We start from the raw sequence: 19,039 nt of genomic DNA, 5'->3' as shown, positions 1-19,039 counted from the left end.
ATCTAACTAAGAAGCAAAAGTAATTGGAGTCATAAACATAGGAAAGGAAGACATGATAAAATTATTGCTTTCTGAAGAGGACATGATTGCTTACCTAGAAAATCCAAAGAAATCAGCCAGAAAATTACTAGAAGTGAATAAATGAGTACAGACTGGTGGTGAGTTATGAGATAAATTTACAAAAAATCAATTGCATTCTATGTGCTAGTGACATGCAGCTAGGAAAAAAAAAATCAATGGGAAAAAAGTATTTCATCCTCAGTAGTAACAAGACACGTTAAATATTAAACATTAATTTAGCCTAATTGTAAGACATTTATTTTTAATGTTAATATTTTGCTCCTATTGGGAGAATTAAACATATACTAAAGATGGTTAATTTACTAAATTTAAAGCAATACCAAATAAAGACCTTGAAAATGTGTCATGTACTTTAAAAATCCATAAATGGTGAAGAATATCAGAGCATTTTTTAAAGGTAATGATGACTGATGTCTCAATTTTAAAATATTTTACGCCAAAATAATATTTTACGCCAACTAATGATCAAAATTTTATGTTACATTAAAAACAAAACAAAGGTATCTCTGAGCATCAAAAATAAGAATGATGGTAATGGATTATAACACACTGAAAAGAAAAGAATCCATGAGTTCATAATGATACTCAGAAAAGGGGGTTTACTGAAAAACACTCCATCTCTAGAAGAAATGACAGAATTGGAAAAAAATCACCATGTTGCAACTACCAGTGCAATTTACGCAAGCAAGGAACATCAGTGGATGCTAAAGCCATTGTGTGAAAAGCTGTTGGGGAACCAAATATTTACACTGTCTCAAAGCACCATCCCCCAGATTGCTCATTAATTATAAAGGGGGAAAGGTACATTATGTTGAAGGGATCGGGCAGGCAGGGCCTTAACCAAGTGATTAAACTCAATAAAGGGACAAACTGGTATCATGTGTCTTCTTATGTGATGCTCTGAGAAGTACACACTGTCACCTCTCCTTGACAAAAATGCAAGGAAACAGACATATCCAGATTATGGGACAGCTTATAGGACAGCTGGCTTGGACTTGAAAGAAAATGTCAATGTTATGAAAGCCAAAAAAAAAAAAAAAAAAAATCAGAGATAGTTCTAATTTCAAGGAGATGAAAGAGGTATACGACAAACCAGATGTGATATGTGATCCCTGATTGGATCTTGGATCAAAAGAGAAAGTAGCTAGGAAGGACGGTTTGAGAACAAACCGGGAGATTTGAATACGGACTGAATCTTAGATGATGCTGTTGAATTGATAATAAGTCTCAGGCATGATGATGACACTTGTTTATTTAGGAGACTGTCCTTGTTTTGTTTTTTTTTTTTAAGATTTTATTTATTTATTTGACAGAGAGAGACGCAGTGAGAGAGGGAACACAAGCAGGGCAAGTGGGAGAGGGAGAGGGAGAAGCAGGCTTTCTGCTGAGCAGAGAGCCCGATGTGGGGCTCGATCCCAGGACCCTGGGATCATGACCCGAGCCGAAGGCAGACGCTTAACGACTGAGCCACCCAGGTGCCCAAGACTGTCCTTGTTCTTACACTCCAAGTGTTTATGGGGGAACTGTCAAGACATCGTTGCTTACTTTAAATGCTTCTGTGAAACAAAATAACACCAAAGAAGATAAATTACAGATAGATAGATAAACACTGACAGAGTCAAAGAAAAAGCATATATGGCAAAATGTTAACAGTTGGTGAATTTCGGAAGGGTTTTTTTGGGTGTTCATCATATTCTTTAACTTTTCCTTTTGAACATAAAGGGTGAGAAAAAAACAGGAAAGGATAAACTAATGGAATTCAGTTCTAGTTTAGAAATAAATTAAAAATATTAATAGAACTGAATGTTGGATGAACTTCATAAAAATCCCAAGTGGTGGGGGGCACCTGGGTGGCTCAGTCATTAAGCGTCTGCCTTCAGCTCAGGGCATGATCTCAGGGTCCCACATCAGGCTCCCTGCTCAGCAGGGAGTCTGCTTCTCCCTCTGCCCCTCCCCCTGCTCACACTCTCTCTATTTCTCAAATAAATAAAATTAAAAAAAAAAATTCCAAGTGGGTTAAATTTTTTTTTTTTTTTACAAATTGGGGGGTTTGGAAAGAAGGCAGCTTATTTATTCTTGCTAGAGATGGGAAATAAGTTCTTAACACTGTCGGGGAGGAAGAATTTCCTCCGCCCTTCAAGGTCCTTCTGGCTGGACTAAGAATCAAATTGACATGAGACAGATTAACAGGAGAAAATCAAATTTCATTTCATATTTATGGGGAACCCACACAGACATGGAAATTCCAAAGACAGTCAGGCAAAATGAGGTATATAGTCATCCTGAACTGAGGAAAAGGGGGTAGGGGTCTGGGGCTTCAGAAGGAAGGAATGAAATTCACAAGAAGATGAAAAAGAGTAAATGATGTTTGGTAAACAAATGTTTGGACCACTCAAAAACAATAAGACTGAGAGGACTTTGATCAAACAGGCCTTGCCAGGCTCCTCCCTGTCTCCCATACCCAGTTCACATCATAAGGTAGTTAACTATGGTGATAGATAGAGTAGGTCCTCTATCTAAATTCTTTTTAGGCAGTCAGGGGGAGGTAAAGAGCTGTTCCTGAATCTGCTGGGTTTTGATGGTATTTTAACTCAAAATAATCTTCATGCCAAAGTGGCCCATCCTGGGGCGGCCTGCCCTTGGCCCCTACACTACTAAGAAAATGATAAATATAATTAGAAATAAAGCAGATATGATATAATTGAAAACAGAAATAGTCAAACGTAGGAAGATTTTCAAGTAATAAAATGTGATCAACAAATTACAAAAGGAAAGCAAGAGTAAGAAAAAAATGACAAACTCTTCTGAAAAAATATTAAGAACCAATTTAAAAATACAAAGATCAAAACAAAAGTACCTCTTGATTAGCACTGAGAAGAGATGGACGAAACAGTTTATGCAGAAGGAAATACCAAGAACAAATAGCAATACGGGAAAAATGCAAACTCTCATTAGCGATCAAAAATGAACCCATGAGCAAGTTTGAAATACTATTACATGTTACATATCCATTAAACTGGCAAAAACAAATTTAAAATAATATGCAGGTTTGTTGTTAATGTGGAGAAAAGAAACAGGCACTCTCATGCAAATCATATCAGAGGAGGGGAGGGCAAGGGAGGGGACAGATAGGGAGAAACCGATGACCAGACCATCGGATGGCCCCAGAAAGGGTGACTTTCCTTTCTCAAATGCCTCTGCCCAGATGAGTGGGCAAACAGGCTCTTGACTCCACCACTCAGTGTCCAGGACATGGCAGCAGATGTCTCCTGGCCCTACCCACTCAGGGTCAGCCCACAGGAGAGGCCAGTCCTCTGGCTGGCAGCCAGGCACTGGGCTAGGAACAGAGCCCAGACAGGCTGGGACACAGGGGACAGTCAGTATTACTGAGGGAGGCCAGCCCAGTGTGGAGTGCAGGTGGAAGGCTTAGGGGAAGGGCCCAGGACTCTTCCCTCCAGCAGCCCCCCTCCACTCTCTTGGGGCATCATCTGGGAGCAAAGCTCCCTTTGGGCTCCACCCTCCCCCTTCCAGCTCAGGGGCCAGGGGTTGGCCAGCCAGCCCAGGTACCTCTCCAGGTGGGCCAGGCTCAGTGAGCTGTGCAGAGTGGACAGAAGTCTGTGGAAACATTAAGAGTGGCTGGTGAGAAGACCAATCCTGGGACCAGGCTTAAGCAGACAGGTGACATGGTTCCCTCGAGGACTCAGGCCCAGGAAATAGCATTAGGTGGAAAGGGGCCAAACAGCTCCTATGCACTGGTCACAACCACACGTGGGTCACTGCCAAGGACACAATGTGGATATTAAGGTATGCACATACAGTTTGGTGCTGGTTAGCTTTCTTATCCTATAAGGTTGTTACACACTGACAACAATATTGGGAACTTTTTTGGTTTTGAAGTAAAAAAAGCAGCTGTCCTGGGAGGGGCTCCTGAGGGTGAGGGCAGGCCTCGTGAGCCACGTGAGCCGTGCAGGTGTGTGGACATCCCCGAGCTGTGCTCAGGCCCCCCTCGGCCAGCCGCCTAAGTGGGGGGCATGGGACACACATGAGCTGACGCTCTTCCCTGTTCACTGAGCGCAGCACTGGGAAGTCCAGTGGACAGCCCGGAAGCCGCCCTCTGACCCTCTCCTTCTCTCCATCTCCTCCCCCACTTCCTTCCTGCCCCTGCACTGGGCCAGTGGCCTCCGCTTTGGCCTCCTTTCCCTCGGCCTCGCGCTACTGCAGCGGGCTTGTCCAAACACAGCAGAGCCACCTTATCGCTCTGCTTCCAACTCTTCAACATTTCATCCAGACACCTCCCCACCCGGCCCCCACCTGCCTGGCAGCTCGGTCCCTCTCCCACCTGCCATCCCACCTGCCCGGCAGGTGTCTCTCCTGGCATAGCCATCCTTCCCATCTGCCCTGGCCGACCTGTTCAAGACTCACCCCGCCGTCACCCCTGGAAAGCTTTCCCATCTCCAACAGAGTGAATCTCCTGTCTTCACTCACAAGCACAGCTACACAAGTCTCCAGTGCTGCCCGGGGCACAGAGGGGAGCCCTGACTTCCCTCTTAGAACAGCCCCCTGACACCCACACCCGGGGGGGACCCCCTCAGGGAAGGAACCCTATCCTACTCACTGCTATGCCCTCTAGCCCCAAACCTGACCTAGAGCAGGTGCTCAAAAAGATCCCTAAAAGAATGAAAACGGACAGCCCACCCAGAAAACCAAGACTTAGTGGTAACAGTGATATTAACAAATATTTATGACATTTACTCTGTGTCGCACATGGGGTTAAGAGCTCACTAATATTATCCCTGCCTTACTGGTGAGGCTGAGCCCGCGAGAGGTTAAGTAACTTTGATTCACGCAGCTAGAAGGTAGACCAGTGCCCAAAGCCTGCGCCCTGACCAAACGTGACAGCGGCCTGGCCTGAACTGAGATGCTGGGGGGAGGTGGACGCACGGGGAGCAAAAGGAGGTCAAGGCTGGCTGGGGCCACAGGGCCTTCGTGGCCGCGAAGGGCCTGCAGTGTGGGCCAAGAAGACGAAGGAGCCTGGAGAATGGGGACAGGGTGCGGGCGGGGTGCCCTGTTTGCCAGCCTGGCCCCCTGCCCTTGCCCTACCCGCCTGGGGGCCCCGGAGGATGGCAGAGGGGCGCCTGGCAGGAAACCCACGTGAAGCAGTGGAGATGCGTGATTTGTGGTGCGGTTGCCGGCAGCCCCTCTCAGCCCTAAAACTTCAGCTCCTGCTGCCACCTGCCCTTCCATTGCAGCCAGGGCAGCCCAGCCTGCAGGGCCCATCTGGGGCTCCCGGCGGTGCCCCCCACCGCCCTGCAGATTACAAACCTGCTTCTAATTATGGCTCCGGCCAGGCACTGCTCCGGCCCCTGAACCGGGGCCACCCCAGATTTAGAAAGCCAGACAAAGCCTCGGATTTGAGGTTTCTCCAATATCAAATTGCTGAAACTCCGATCTGATCATCCTCCCCCTCCCCTGACCCTGGAAGAACCCTGAAGGCACTAAGGAGGCTGCTTTAGAGCCAGACGGACCTGGGTTCATGTCCCAGCTCCCCCACTTACTGTGGGACCCTGGACAGCTCCCTTTGCCTCTCTGGTTCTCGGGGCTGCTTCCAGGATGAAAGAGAACAAGAACTATGAAGCCAGACTGCACCGATCATTTCTTCATCCCCTCCGTCCACAGAAAAGTCACTAATGGCTGTGGGAGAAAGTCTGGCCATTGCACCAGGGAGGCCCATGCCTGGAAAAGTACCAGGCAGAGGAAAGGGGTCAGAGGTGCACTCCTAGGATGGAGAGCAGCAGGGATGCCAACAAGGGTCACGGAGTAAAGAAAGGATCCTGAAGAAAGGATGCCAAGAGGCACCATGCTGGTCTTTCCGCACTGTCTCCAGTTCTCAGAACATGACCCCCATTTTACAGATAAGGAGACAGGTCCATCCATCATAATAAGCACTTCGCAATAACCTAGGCTTTTGCTTCTTACAGTAAGGCCTCAGCCCTCTCCAGACCCAATGGCCAATGCGGGAAGTGAGAAATCAAAACCAGCTAACTCCAAGGAGGGGAGGGTGTTGCTGCCCATCCACGACTCCATAAGCTCACCATCTGGCCCCAGCTCCAGCCCTCACCCTCCCCGCCCTGGTTGTGCCTTCTCCCCATACGGCCACATGTCACTCCCTGAAAATGCCAGTCTCCAGCCCTGGATCTGTGCTTAGGCCCCAGGCCTGGCAGATACTTGGAAATGCTGGTTGCACGGTGAATGGATAGGCAGGGGAGGCTGGTGGAAAGGTGGGTGAACAGATGGATGGACAAATGGATGGATGTGTAACAAACGGATGAGTAGATGGGTCAATGCGGAGGCAGATGTTGGGATGGATGGATGAGCAGGTATGCACTGGCTGGCAGGCTGAGTGGATGTTTAAGTGGGTGCATGGTCAAATGTGCAGGTGGATGGTTGCGTGGATCGGGAGAAGGGAGGACGAGCAAAGGACGGAGCTCCAGGAGACAGACCTTAGCTCACTGTGCAAGAGAGGACTCAGCCAGACCCTTGTCAGGACAGAATGGGCTTGCCTAGGGAGGCAGGGAAGCCCCAACTCTTGGTGGGGCTGTTCTAGAGTCACACAAGCACTGAATGCAACCCCACTCCCTCCTTTTGGTTTTTGTTTTGGTATAAATCAGCCCTCTGGTTACCTGTCTATCCTGTCCAGGTGTGTACTGGTCTTAGATCGGGATCTTCCTGGGGACAGTGGCCACCAGAGGCCATGGGCAATCAATACCTGCGTTTGAAGGAAGGTGACCATCTTTTTTGAGTTTTGTGCCACAGCAAATGAGACATGGGTGAGACTCAAGGTCTTAGGTCAGGTCTACAGGGAACTTAGAGGTTCTCAGAGCTATCGTTTGGGCTATGGACGGAGGCTTACTCTCCTCTTGCGTCCCTAGTGTACAAGTATCTGGATCCTGAGCTGCTTTGTTCCCCCTGTCCCCAAGAGCATGCAACTATGAACAAGGGGTCCCTCAGCAGTGACCCAGGGGTGGTGGGGTGGTGGTCCTAAGGTATGTCTCCAGGGGTGGGGGTCTCCAAGGATCAGAAGATGCTGGGAATGGGGGAACAGCATAGAGCCCCAAGTCTAATTGGGGGATGGCTCCAGTGAGAGTCCACTGGAGAGGGCCAGCGGTCATGTCAACAGCACATTCAAGCAACAAACCATGGCGCTGGCCAGTCCCTACTCTGTGCAGGGAGGAGGCGAGGAGGAGCCCTCAGACTGACAGGCTGGCAGATGAGCAGTCAGCCTCCCGGACAGAAAACAGTGAGGCGCGATGCCCTAAGGCAGCCCGGCTGAGGCCCTGGGACCCCAACCTGTGCCTGGCTTGTAAAGGGGGCTGAAGCACACCTTAACCAGGTCCTCTGTTTTTCCCTCAGAAAACTTCTCTGCTGTGGGCAGTGAGACAGAAGGGCCGGGGGAGAAGAGGAGGGAGGAAGGCAAGGGTCGGCCAGCAGGAGCAGGCCCGAGGCGCATTCCTTGGACTCGTCCGCCCGATGCTGGCACACGTCTCCTCGTGGACGCCAGGCGCATCTCCCGACTCGGCGCCCAGCCTGCCTCCCGCCTCACTCTTCCCCAGCCAGCAGATTCTCCAACTTCTCTCCTTCTCTCACACCCTGCTTCCCGTGGGCTCTTGTATCCAAATCTGGCCGCTTCTCCACTGCTGCCCTGCTCTGTGCCTCCAGCATCTCTCGCCCGGCCTGTCTCCCTTCACTCCTCTTGCCCCCGCCCCCAGCTGCCTGCCCCGCCTCTAACACCCCCCCCCCCCCCGGCCTGCTCCTGCCTCTGCCTAGGTCAGCCACCTGCAGACATGTGTGAGCCCAGCCGGTGCCCCACGTCACTCCACGCTCCACCTCCCTGTGCCCCTGTGACAGAAGAGGCCTCCCCCAGTTATTCTAGGGGCAAAAATCTTCCTTTGGGGGGCGCCTGGGTGGCTCAGTCGGTTAAGCGTCTGCCTTCGGCTCAGGTCATGATCCCGGGGTCCTGGGATCGAGCCCCACATCGGGCTCCCTGCTCGGCAGGAAGCCTGATTCTCCCTCTACCTCTCCTCACCCCGTGCCCTCTCTCTCTCTCACTCACTCTCTCTCTCAAATAAATAAATAAAATCGTAAAAAAAAAAAAAAAAATCCTCCTTTGGCTTCGTCTCAGTACTTTGGTTCTTCCTCATACCTCACACCACCTGATAGCCATTTTTATGTCTTTGCCTGTCTCTTGTCCGGCTCTGGGCCACCCTGGTTTCCCAGTGCCTGGAAGTGTTTTGGCATATAGTAGGCATGCAAGATGTTAATGGAGAGAAAAAAACATTTTTTTAACCTGGAAACATATATTAAGACAACCCCCACACGCAAAAGGTATTTCCATTAAGACTACGCTATAAAAATTTCAGGGCCTTCACCCAGTCTGTGTGTGTGTATGTGCGTGTGCATGTGCATGTGTGCGTGTGCGTGTGCGTGCAAGGAGACAGCAGTTAATGCACTGGTGACACTCATTCTGTTTCCGGGTCAGCAGGCATCGCCCCCATCCCTCCCTACCCCGGCTGGCCCAGCTCTAACTGCATTCCGGGCCGGCCATCAGTGCTCGGGGCCGGCGGGGGAACTGACGGCCGGCTGGGGGGACCATAGGGCCCACGGTAGCAGGAGGCAGAGGAGCCCCCTTCCCTTACACACTTACTCCAGGGTCTGGCAGGAGCCTCGCCCGCCAAGTCTGCAAAATGGACCTGGGAACACGGGTGCTCCGGCCAGCACCAAGTTGCGCAGATTAGGTCACCGGCCCCGAATCTGCACTGTCCCCCAAGGCCGGGCTGCTGACCAGTGCAGGTGGCGGTGGGCCCCCCATTCCCCTGGCCAGGGGAGCAGGAGTGCGTTCTCAGCCATCTGCCCCGCCCCAGGTTCCTGGGCTCCCTCTCTCAGCCCGCCATCCCGGGGAGGCATGCGGGGACACTTGGCCATAGGCAAAGAGCTGCTGCCCGGGCTCTGCTTCTACCACCCCACCTCCTTTCTCCTTCTTTGCCTCTTGGACTCTCTCCCCGGAGCTGGGGGACGTTCCTGGGCCTCAGAGTTGGGGCCAGGTCTGACCACCATGCCACCTGCCCAGGCTGGTAATTCGGAGCCCCACAGCAACCACCTGTGAAAGGGGGCAAGTCCTACTTCACAGGGTGGAGGCCCAGCACCCACGGGGAGCTCAGATTCTCTAGCCACTGGAACTACGCTGACAGCACAACTTGCTGTTTGGAAGGCCTGATTCTAGTCCCCCGTTTGGCACCCAACCACATCTGTCTGCTACCAAGTCCTCCACTACCTGGAGCTTTCATCTTCTCTAGAACCCAGTATCTGGGGAAGAAAGCTATAACCCAGAGAGGTGTGCCCTGTGGATGCAGGCCACTTCAAGAATGTCTGACAAGATGGACCAGTCCCCGTGGGCTGTCTTCACATGCCCCCTCCTCCCAGCACGGCCGAACTGTGGTGCGGGCAGGTCAGAGGCTGGAGAGTGCCACACCCCAGCTAGGGCTTCCCCGGCCGCGAGCCCCAGAGCTCGGTACCTTGTGCTCACTCCTCATGCCTGAGGGACCACAGTCTCTAGGGAGCACCCAGCAGGAGCAGAAGCATAGAAAAGAGAAGGTCTCTGTGGCCCACTCCTGTTCTGCTCCCCCCTCATGGGCCACAGGCACCCCTACGTCTTCTTCGAAGCTTGGAAGACCTAGGCCTTCCTTCTGTGCTGTCAGCTCTGTCATCTGGAGCATGTCCCCATTAGGGTGGGGCACATAGAGGGGGTCTGTTCACCAATAAAGGCTTGAATTGCACCATCCAGGAGTGACTTGCTGGGGCTTTGCAGGCCTTCTGGGCCTCTGCCAATTCTGCCCGCCACCCCTGCCCAAGTCCAGACCCTCTTCCTCTCTGACCGTATGTCACAGTTGCCTGTTAGAGCCAGCCTCTGTTCTCAGACACACGTCCAATCGTGCTGCCCGGCTTCTCCCACCAGTTACAGAGAATGGCTGAGCCTTTCCTGATCTGGCTCCTCTCTTCCTGTCCCTTCCCTACCTCCCAAGCTCCAGCCACAGATATGGGGGACACGGTTGCTTCTTTCCCAGCAGCCAATCCACTCTCCTGGGCAGACCGCAGTTCCAGTTCAGGGTTCCCTGGCAGCTCACAAATCTGCGCTGGACGCCCCCACCCCCACCCAGGGCTGGCTCCTGAGGAGTTTTGTCCTGCCCCAGCCCTCCAACCCCTCAGCCAACTCAGAGAATCAGGCAGCACCAGCATCTCTCTCGTGGCAGTCGCGAGTGCAGGGGGGACCTGGGGACTGAGGGAGCCCCGCCAGGACCTTTATTTCACCTCCTGCCCAATACGAACAAGGAGGCCCCATGCCCCGGTGGCTTCTGGCCATATCTGGGGCGGCTGCAAAGAAGGGGTAAACTATAGACGAGTCCTAGTTGGCTAAAGCTGAGTTACCTCCCCGAAATAATGAACAACACCCTTTTGGACGTTGGAGTGGCCCTCCGTTCCCAGCAGGAAGGACAGGCCCACAGCTAAGAGGAACCGGTGCTCTGTTAACAGAGGGCAGGGATGCCACTCAACTACTTTTGTTTCCAGTCTTTCTAGCAAGAAGGAGCGTCTTCAAACTGGAAAAAGGACAAGAATATATGACAGGGAGTGTGGCCCATCTCTGGCTGCTTTCAAGGTCTTCCGTCCTCAGACTGCTGAGGGGCTAGCCCATCCGAGCCGGACAAGGAGGGTGGGCTGAGAGCAACACAGACTAGTCCCAGACCTGGACCTCAACCCTAGAGAACCCCGGGGCCCAGAACAGCCTCGCAAAGGTGCTTGCAGGAGTTTAGAAGACAATCATAACAAAAGTAGCAGCAGTCCTGACATGTGCCTACCCACAGAGCCGGGACTCAGCACGTCCCATATACAAGCTCGTTCAAGCCCCACGATAACCCAATGGAATGGGGACTATTATCATCCCTGATGAGTAAACAGAGGCCGAGAAAGGTTAGGAAAAAAAAAAAAAAAGCAAGACATAAGAAGCCAACATGGTTTCAGACCATAGTTCTACGTACTCATCATAGTCTGCTCCCACATATCAGGGACTCTCAGGATTTGGACAGTGGCGTTTCCCCTTATCTTTGTATTCTTTAAAAGGTCAATCTTTGTGTCTCAATTTTAGGTACTCATGTTTTTATCAAGTTTTCTTGTCTTCTCTTTTCTACTATGATTCCTAAGCCAGTAAATCAGGGGGATGTCAGAGGTCAACCTTATATATACATATACATGAGATCATTACTAATTCAAGTGCATACTTTATTCAGACTTCCTTAGTTTTTACTTAATGTCCTATCCTTGTTCCAGGATCCCATCTACATCACATTTAGTTCTGTCTCCTTAGGCTCTGCGTGGCTGTGACAGTTTCTCAGACTTTCCTTGGTTTTGATGACCTTGACAAATTTGAGGAATACTAATCAGGTGTTTTGCAGAATATCCCTCAGCTGGGGTTTGTCTGGTATTTTTCTCATGACTAGACTGGGGTTATGGGTTTGGGGAGGAAGACCACAGAGGTAAAATGGCACTTATGACATCACATCAGGGGTACACACTGTCTCCATGACTTATCACTGTTGATGTTGACCTTGATCGTGTGGCTGAGGTCATGCTTCTCAGGCTTCTCTGCTGGAAAGTTACTCCTTCCCCCTTTCCATACTGTGCTCTTTAAAAAGCAGTCACTGTGCACATCTGACACGTCACTTACGGGGGGGGAGGGGAGTTACGCTCTACCTCCTTGATGGGGAATTATCGACATAAATTATTTATTCTGTATGGGAAATTCACCTAGTATTTATTTTTTCATTCATTCAATCATTTACTTTTATTAGTATGGTCTCATGGTTATTTATTTTATACTTTACAACCTAGTATATTTTGATGTGTGCAAAGGATTCTGGCATCCCTGGTGTTCTGGGAGTAGTTGGTAAAATGTGGGTAACCAGCTCTGAGAGGTTCACCAAACCCCATATCTAATGAACAACTGTTATCCACCCTCGAGCACCAGTGGGTTGGGGAATCAGGGTCTCCACCTGATTTTTACAAATGAAACAGAAACTGTCCAAGCACATAGAATTTTGAAGGGATCCCTACCTGTGGAGAAATGACTTTCCTCCCTTGTAGTGAGTAGGGAAGCAAAATGTTTGTGGGTCTCAATTGACAATACGGTGTGAGTAGAACCGCCCCTACTAGGCCCTGTCCGTGGTCCTGCCCTGTGTTTACTTTCAGCCTGTGGATTCAGACATTAAGCACCTGCTTCTCCAGCCTGCAGGAAGCATAGCATTTGAGAGTGTCAGAGGTAGGATTTTAAATTCTATTGTCTATTACGATGGGATGAAACAAACAAGATGAAATTTAATCAGAATAAGGGCCAAGTAACAGGTTTTGATTCAAGAAATCACTGACACAGACAGACAAGAGGCTTGATCTCTTCAACAAGTCAGGATTATTAAAAAGATTTTTTTAAAGAAAGGAATTGCATTAGAGTAGAGAGACCCAAGGTCACAACAACTGATGCATCACACAGTTCTAGAGAGGAAACTGGTTTACACAAAACAGTAAAAATCGACATTTTGGGTCCAAACAGGGAGATGTGAATAAGGTCTGCATATTAAATGAGATGAAAATTTACTGAAGCTGAAAGTGCTGATCATTTACTAGAAAAAAATCAGGTGACAAGATAGTATGCACAGCATGATCTCATTTTATGAGGGAAATCTACATATAAGCAGAGAAACGGGGCTGGAAGGATGTGACCAAGGTGTCACAGCAGAGCTGCCTGGGAAATGGGAACATAACACTTTTATGTTTGCTTGCCCGTATTTCTCATTTCCTACTGTGCATATAAACTGCATAAGATTATGCTGTAATAAGAAGGAAATCACTGACCCTTCTCCAGGATTGAGGGGAATCCTGGTTTGGCAGAGGTTTCTAAGAAAGATCCCTGAGGGCTTGGGGGGCCAGAAAGTCAATATGAATGGAAAGTGTGGTCTACCACGCAAAAGGCAGCCTCACCTTGAACCACCTGCATTTGTGTCAGATGCTGGGGTTGGAGCAGTCCTGGGGGGTCTCCTGACCCAGGCCCTCTGTGTTATTACTAGGAAAACTGAGTCCCACAATTAGTTGATGGCAGCTCCAGGGCCATAAGCCACAGATTTGGCCCCTGCTGGGTCATATGGAAATGGCTGGCGCTTCAGGAACAGGGGGTATTCGACCAGGAGGAGTAAAGACAGGAAGGAGTGGATGGGAAGGAGTGAAGGGAGCAGGAGAGCTCTTTTCAAATATTGAAAGGCTGCCACATAGAAGAGAGACCCATGTGAGTCCCTGTGCAGAAGCTCAATGACTCTGTGGCAAGCGGGTTTGGCTCTAAGAGTGCGGGAGGGAGAAGGTTCCAACAACAGCAGCTGTCCAGCTCGGGGATAAGGTGGTGATGCCTGCTGGGGGCTCAGGTGGCCTCCCACAGATTGCGGGGAGAACCGTTTTGCTGTTCTGGAACTCCAGGCTCCAGCAGAGCCAGGCAGATACTTTGCCCCATGCCCTGCGTCCTGAGAGGGGTGCTGGGGCTCTCCCCATGCTAAGGCGGCTGCTCAGCTGGCCTCAGAGGGAGCCACTGGTGAGGGTGAGGAGCTTGGCCGGCCTTTGGGGAAGGAGAAGGATCACGATGGCTGCAGGAAATGTGGGCTCCAACAGGAACCACAGCACTGAGCTTCCTGGGATGGGGTACCTGGTTCTCAAACTTGATACCTGCCTCCTCCTCTTCCACCTACTGCTCCCAAACCCCGGCCATGCCCGGGTGCTATGGAGAGATGATTATCTCTCATCTCCCCTCTGCCAGGTGACAGAGAGGCATGGGTCCACCTAACCACGTCCTGGCTTCTCCCATGGACTAGGCCTGAGGTGCTCCCGGAAGAGAATGCCAGCCAGTGGCCCATCTGATGCCCTCGGCCCCCATGCTCCCCATGCAGAGCCTGAGGCCTTAAGTGGCCTTGGAAACTCACTAGGCAGGGCTTCTGTTCCCAGGAGAAAACCCTGAGCAGGTCAGAGCGGGCAGTGACAGGAGGGTGGGTGCCCTGCCCTCCCTGCCAGTCACCAGTCCCTGTGCCCACGGCAGGAGAGGACACTGGTCAAGGCGGGCATTTACTGATATTCCTCTGCCCACCCCACTGGCAACACCCACCCTCTGAGTCTTGCCCTGCTACCAACCAACGGAACTCCTGCTTCCCCCGAATAGACGCGGGCCTACCACAGGAGACACTCGGCTCGGCTGCCCCCCACAAGCCTGGCTCTGGCTGGCCTGCCGCTGCTAACACAGCCAGCTGCCAGCCAGGCCTGCCCATCGGAGCCCGAATGAGGGGTCACCAAGTGTCATCCTCCTTCTGTGCGCACGGTGGGTGCAGTCAGGCTGCAGAGCGCCCCTAGTTGGCCCCTCCACCCCCTGGCTGAGGCCCAGTGGGGCGCAAGCGCCCCCCCCCAACCACGTCCTGGAATTCCGTTCCCACAGACCCGGGACGGCCCCGGGGCCGGGTTCTGACAGCTCCTGCCCCCCTCCCCAACATCGGGTGGGCTCTCACAGCCATCAGAGGGACCCGCACTGCGGGGGAGGGAAGGTGGGCAGGGAAGCCACCCTGGGCGTGCCGCGTGACGCTCGCCGCCGCGGGTGCTCGGCGCGGGGGGGAAAGCAGGGGTCCGACCCGGCCGGGGAGCCGGAGGGGCAAGAAGGGGGGCCCGGGGGGGAAAGGGGCGCCCGCTTGGGCGGGGGCTAGGGGCTGGCGCCGGCGGGGCCCCTCCCGGGCGGGTAGAGGGCAAGGGCCGCTGGCGGGGCCCGGGGACACGGCGCCCTTACCTCCTCGCCTTGGCCGAAGCGCAGCCCCAGCGCCGCGACGCGCTCCACGCGCAGGAAGCCGTCGGGGTCGCGGCCGCACACCTCGAACACCTCGCGCAGGCGGCGCACGGAGCGCAGCAGAGCCGCGGGGGCGCCCGCCCAGCCCGCGCCGCCCGCCATCCGGCCGGCCCCGCGGCTAGCCCGAGCCCCGCGCCGCCCGCCGCGGCCGCCGCAGCCCGCCCCGCGCCGCCGCCGCCGCCATCGCCGCCGCGCGCCCTCCGGGCCGCCCGCCCGCCCGCGCGCCTCTGCGACGCGCAGCCTCCGCCCGCCGGCGGCCGAGCCGTGTCAGCGGCGGCGCCGCAGCCCCGCGCTCCGGGCGGGCGGGCGGGGAGGGGCGGCGGCGGCGGCGGCGGCGGCGCGGAGGCTGCAGACAAAAGGAGCCGCGCTCCCCCGGGTCTGGCCGTCCCCACCCCCGCCCCGCCGACGCGGTTTCCCTCTGTCCCCCGAAAAGCGGAGGGGGGCGCGCGGCCGGTGCCTGGAAACTCCCCGCCGCCCGAAGGCCCCGCCCTCCTGGAAGAATGCAGAGGTGAGGCCCGGGTCCCGCGGCCTCTCCCCCGCCCTCGGCGCCCCCCGGCCGCCCATCCCCGCTCCTGGCGCCCCGGGTGGGTGCCCCGCGGGCCCGAGCGCTCTGGAGGTGCTGGGTGTTTCCCACGTGAGCGTTCGATTGTTACATTCATCCGGGCGGACGCGGAGACCCGGAGAGGTTGAACTACTTACCCTATGCCATACAGCTTGTGAGAGGCAGGGCTAGGATTGATACCCAGTCCAGATCTGGGTGCACCTAGACTCCCTACTCCTAACCTCTGTGCTGCCTCTCCAGGCTTTGGACCGCACAGTCGTCCCCAACAGCGCTTCTGGGGCCAGGGCGCTGCTGGGGAAGGACACCGAGAGGAGGAGCAGGAAACAGAGCTCTGGCCCCCGGCCCCAACAGGCCCCCCGGGGACAGGGGAGGTAAAGAGAGGACCAGGGGCAGGCAGGAGGAAAGAAAAACAAGGCAACTAGGTTTGCTGATTGCAGGGCCCAGGCACACCGAACGCCTTGGGAAGGTCCCCTCCCTTCCCCTGGGTTCCCACTCTCACCCTTCTCTGGCAGCCCTGGCCGCCCAAGCTCAGAGGCCAGGACAGAATCTCAGCCCGGAGGGCGGGCAGCAGCCTGCAGGCCTGGACCTGAGCCTCCTCTTGGTAGTGCTCAGCTGAGCCTCCACGGGGGCTCCTCATGCTGGCCCCAGCCCTACCTGGGGGCCCTGCAGGATCTGGCCTGCCTCCTCTCCTCCCCTCTGCCCTGTGGTTCAGCAGGCCAGCCTGTGTCACCAGTTGCCCCCAACCCAAATGCAGGCCTTGGCTGAGTCCACTCCCACTTGTGCTCTCCCGCTCAGTTCAGAGGTCTCCTCATCCAGGAAACGCTCCCTGATGGCTCTCCATCTTGCCTGTTAGTCTGAGTTCTGGGGCCTTCCTCCAGATGCCTGCTTCGTTTTATCATTCTCTGGTGGGGTGCCCATTTCCCCCACCATGCTGGGAAACCCTCCAGGACAAGATGTGTCTTCATCACCTTCTTGTCCCTGATCTCCAGCCAAGGGTGGGTCCCGAAGAAGCCCCAGCCCCATTACCTGCAGGAGCCAAGAGCAGTGTGGGGACCCAGGCAGGGAGTGTGGAGTGGCCTGGGGCCCAGTTTCGTACATGGGCTGTGTGTTCTCTCCTCCCTGGCCTCTGGTCTTCCTGCTCAGCTCTGAATGGGCCCACTCTTCCCTCTGTGCAGCCCAAGTTCCAGGGGTGAATGTGGCCTTTATCTGCCCTTTGCTCCTGGATACTCACTCGAATTCCTCCGGAAGCACCTCCTGAGAAGAGAGGCTTGTGAGTTTGAGGATTGGAGAGTCCAAGATATGGGAGAGCAGGAGAGGGGAGGTCATGGGGTAGGGGTGGAGGTTGGGGGTGGGGTGGGTTCTGGGAAGAGCATGGGCTTCTCTGCTAGCTGGATGCTCCTCAGCAAGATATTTTGAGTCTCAGTTTCCACATCTGTACAATGGGGCTAATGACAGTAACTCCCATAGAGGCTGGCCAAAGATTAGAGCTAACATGTGCATATTACCCCACCCCCACTTGCCCTGTGAAGTGGAAGAGGAAGTAGAGGGAGTCAGGGAGGCCCCAGGGCAGCTGGGGAGGGGGGGTGGAGGCTGGCTTTTGGAGGTTCCTCGAGCTTCCAAGGAAGTTGGGGCTGCCATCTGCCCCTGGGACCCTCTTATGAATTCTTCCAAGTCAGCCCCTGCCCCTTCTCTCTCGCAAGAGGTTCACGCAGAAAGGAGATGAGCAGGGGCCAGAGCTGCACAAATGGCTGCCAGAGCTCTCCGACATCACGTCCCCTAACTGGGGGGACCAGGGAGATGGGACACCTCACCCAGTTCAGCTGGTCGAGGCGGGGGGGGGGGCTCAGATCTGAGCATGAACGCATCCCACGTGAACCACGGCCAAAGCCCACAATCAGATTTGTGGTTCTTCTCCCCCAAAGACAGGGTCACACCAGATTCCAAAGTTCCTTCCTCGGGGGAGCCCTCCCTGACCCCTGACTCTCCTCAGCCAGCTCCCTGGCTGCAGTTTTGGCTCTGTTGGGTGATGGTTTGATGGATGCCTGCCTCCCCCTCCCCCCAAGATGTGACCTGGGGACTGGGGGCTGTCGCTCAGCATTGTGGTACTGGGGCCAGCAAGACATCGCAGGCACTCTCTGTGTTGTCACATTCTTTCTGTTTTACTGGCATGCTGGGGGACAGAGAAAGGAGCAGCCACAGTCCCTGTCCTTGCTGAACTGATGACTGTACAGTCACGACACGTGGCCGGCACTGAGGGCCCAGGTTGTCGGAGGCGGACTGGGACCTGAGCCCCAGAGGCTCCCAAGTCTTTGGTCAAAGAGCTCAAAGTGCAGCCCCAGCAGCTCCAGCAAGAGAGTAGCTATGCCAGAGCTGGAACCCTGGGGTGGAGGGGCTTGCCCCAGGGAAGCAAGAGGCCCCTTTGGGGGAGCAGTGGGCAAGAAGACCCAGGGCCTCTCCTCTCTTCTTCTTCCTCCAGGTGACCCGATTCCCCAGGCGATTTCCAACAGCTGCCTCAACAGGCCCATCTGGGAAATACACACGGAAGGAGCAGTGGGGATTCCAGCCCATTCTCTAGGGAGAAGCCTCAACAGGCTTCAGCCTCTCCCGCCTCCTGTCTCTCCTCATCCCAGCTCCCTTCGGCCTCCCTCTGCCCGGGGCACCTCCTCACTCCTCACTCCTACCTCCTCCCCCAAGCCACTTCCAGTCCTTCCAACTCCAGTCCTTCCACATTCCCTGGAAGTGGCATGGCACCTCCTGCAGGAAGCCTTCCCTGACTACACCCTCCCTCACCTTGACTGCCTCTCCCCTCTGCTCCTGGAGCATTCTGTACAGATAGGTGACAAATACAGACTGTGGAGCCACCCTACAGATGGGGATAATGCCATCAGGAGGGTTAATAGATGTAAATGTCAGTGCCCAGGTAGTAGGTGCTAGCTATTGTGACTGTCCTTGTGTCTCTTTCTCCTGTTAGGTATCACGAGAGCAGTTGGGAATGGCTATGAAAGGGCCCTGAGGGCGGGGACTGTGTTGTTTCTAGATTTTCTAGCCCCCAGCTCCTAGTACTGTGCCTGACACACACAATCAAGGTCTGTGGAGGAATAAATTAAGGAAGGAATGGGCAACTGTGGTGTGGTAGGCTGGAGAATGCCCTCTGCGGATAGTCACGTCCTCATCCCTGGAACCTGTAAACGTTCCCCTACTGGAACATGAGTCTTTGCAGACTTGATTAAGTTAAGGATCTGAAGATAGGGAGATTATCCTGGGTTATCCAGGTGGGTTCTAAACACAGTCACGCATATCCTATAAGAAAGAGGCAGGGGCGCCTGGGTGGCTCAGTCACTTGGGCATCTGACTCTTGGTTTTGGCTCGGGTTGTGCGCGCGCTCTCTCTCTCTCAACTGAATAAATAAAAAAAATCTAAAAAAAAAAAAA

The 19,039-nt window shown here is 53.9% G+C and overlaps 1 protein-coding gene and 1 long non-coding RNA gene across 3 annotated transcripts in view; one reads left to right on the top strand and one right to left on the bottom strand.

Annotated features, from left to right (window-relative positions):
• Positions 1-15,148, bottom strand: part of RAB11FIP4 (RAB11 family interacting protein 4) — a 115,518-nt gene extending 100,370 nt beyond the window's left edge. Inside the window, exon 1 of one of the 2 annotated variants that reach the window (XM_036087367.2) lies at positions 14,990-15,148. In XM_036087367.2, the coding sequence (XP_035943260.1) occupies positions 14,990-15,148 (159 nt within the window). The remainder of the gene's footprint in view (positions 1-14,989) is intronic. The other variant, XM_036087368.2, reaches the window with a different exon arrangement.
• Positions 15,149-15,437: 289 nt separating this feature from the next.
• On the top strand, positions 15,438-19,039 carry LOC144381207 (uncharacterized). Its single transcript, XR_013446093.1, has 2 exons — positions 15,438-15,554; positions 18,085-19,039. It is a non-coding gene; the product is annotated as an uncharacterized LOC144381207 (long non-coding RNA).

The sequence above is a fragment of the Halichoerus grypus genome, chromosome 2 (genome assembly GCF_964656455.1).
Source record: "Halichoerus grypus chromosome 2, mHalGry1.hap1.1, whole genome shotgun sequence".
Lineage (NCBI taxonomy): Eukaryota > Metazoa > Chordata > Mammalia > Carnivora > Phocidae > Halichoerus > Halichoerus grypus.
Note: the sequence above shows the minus strand (reverse complement) of the source record. Positions and strands in the feature narration are given on the sequence as shown.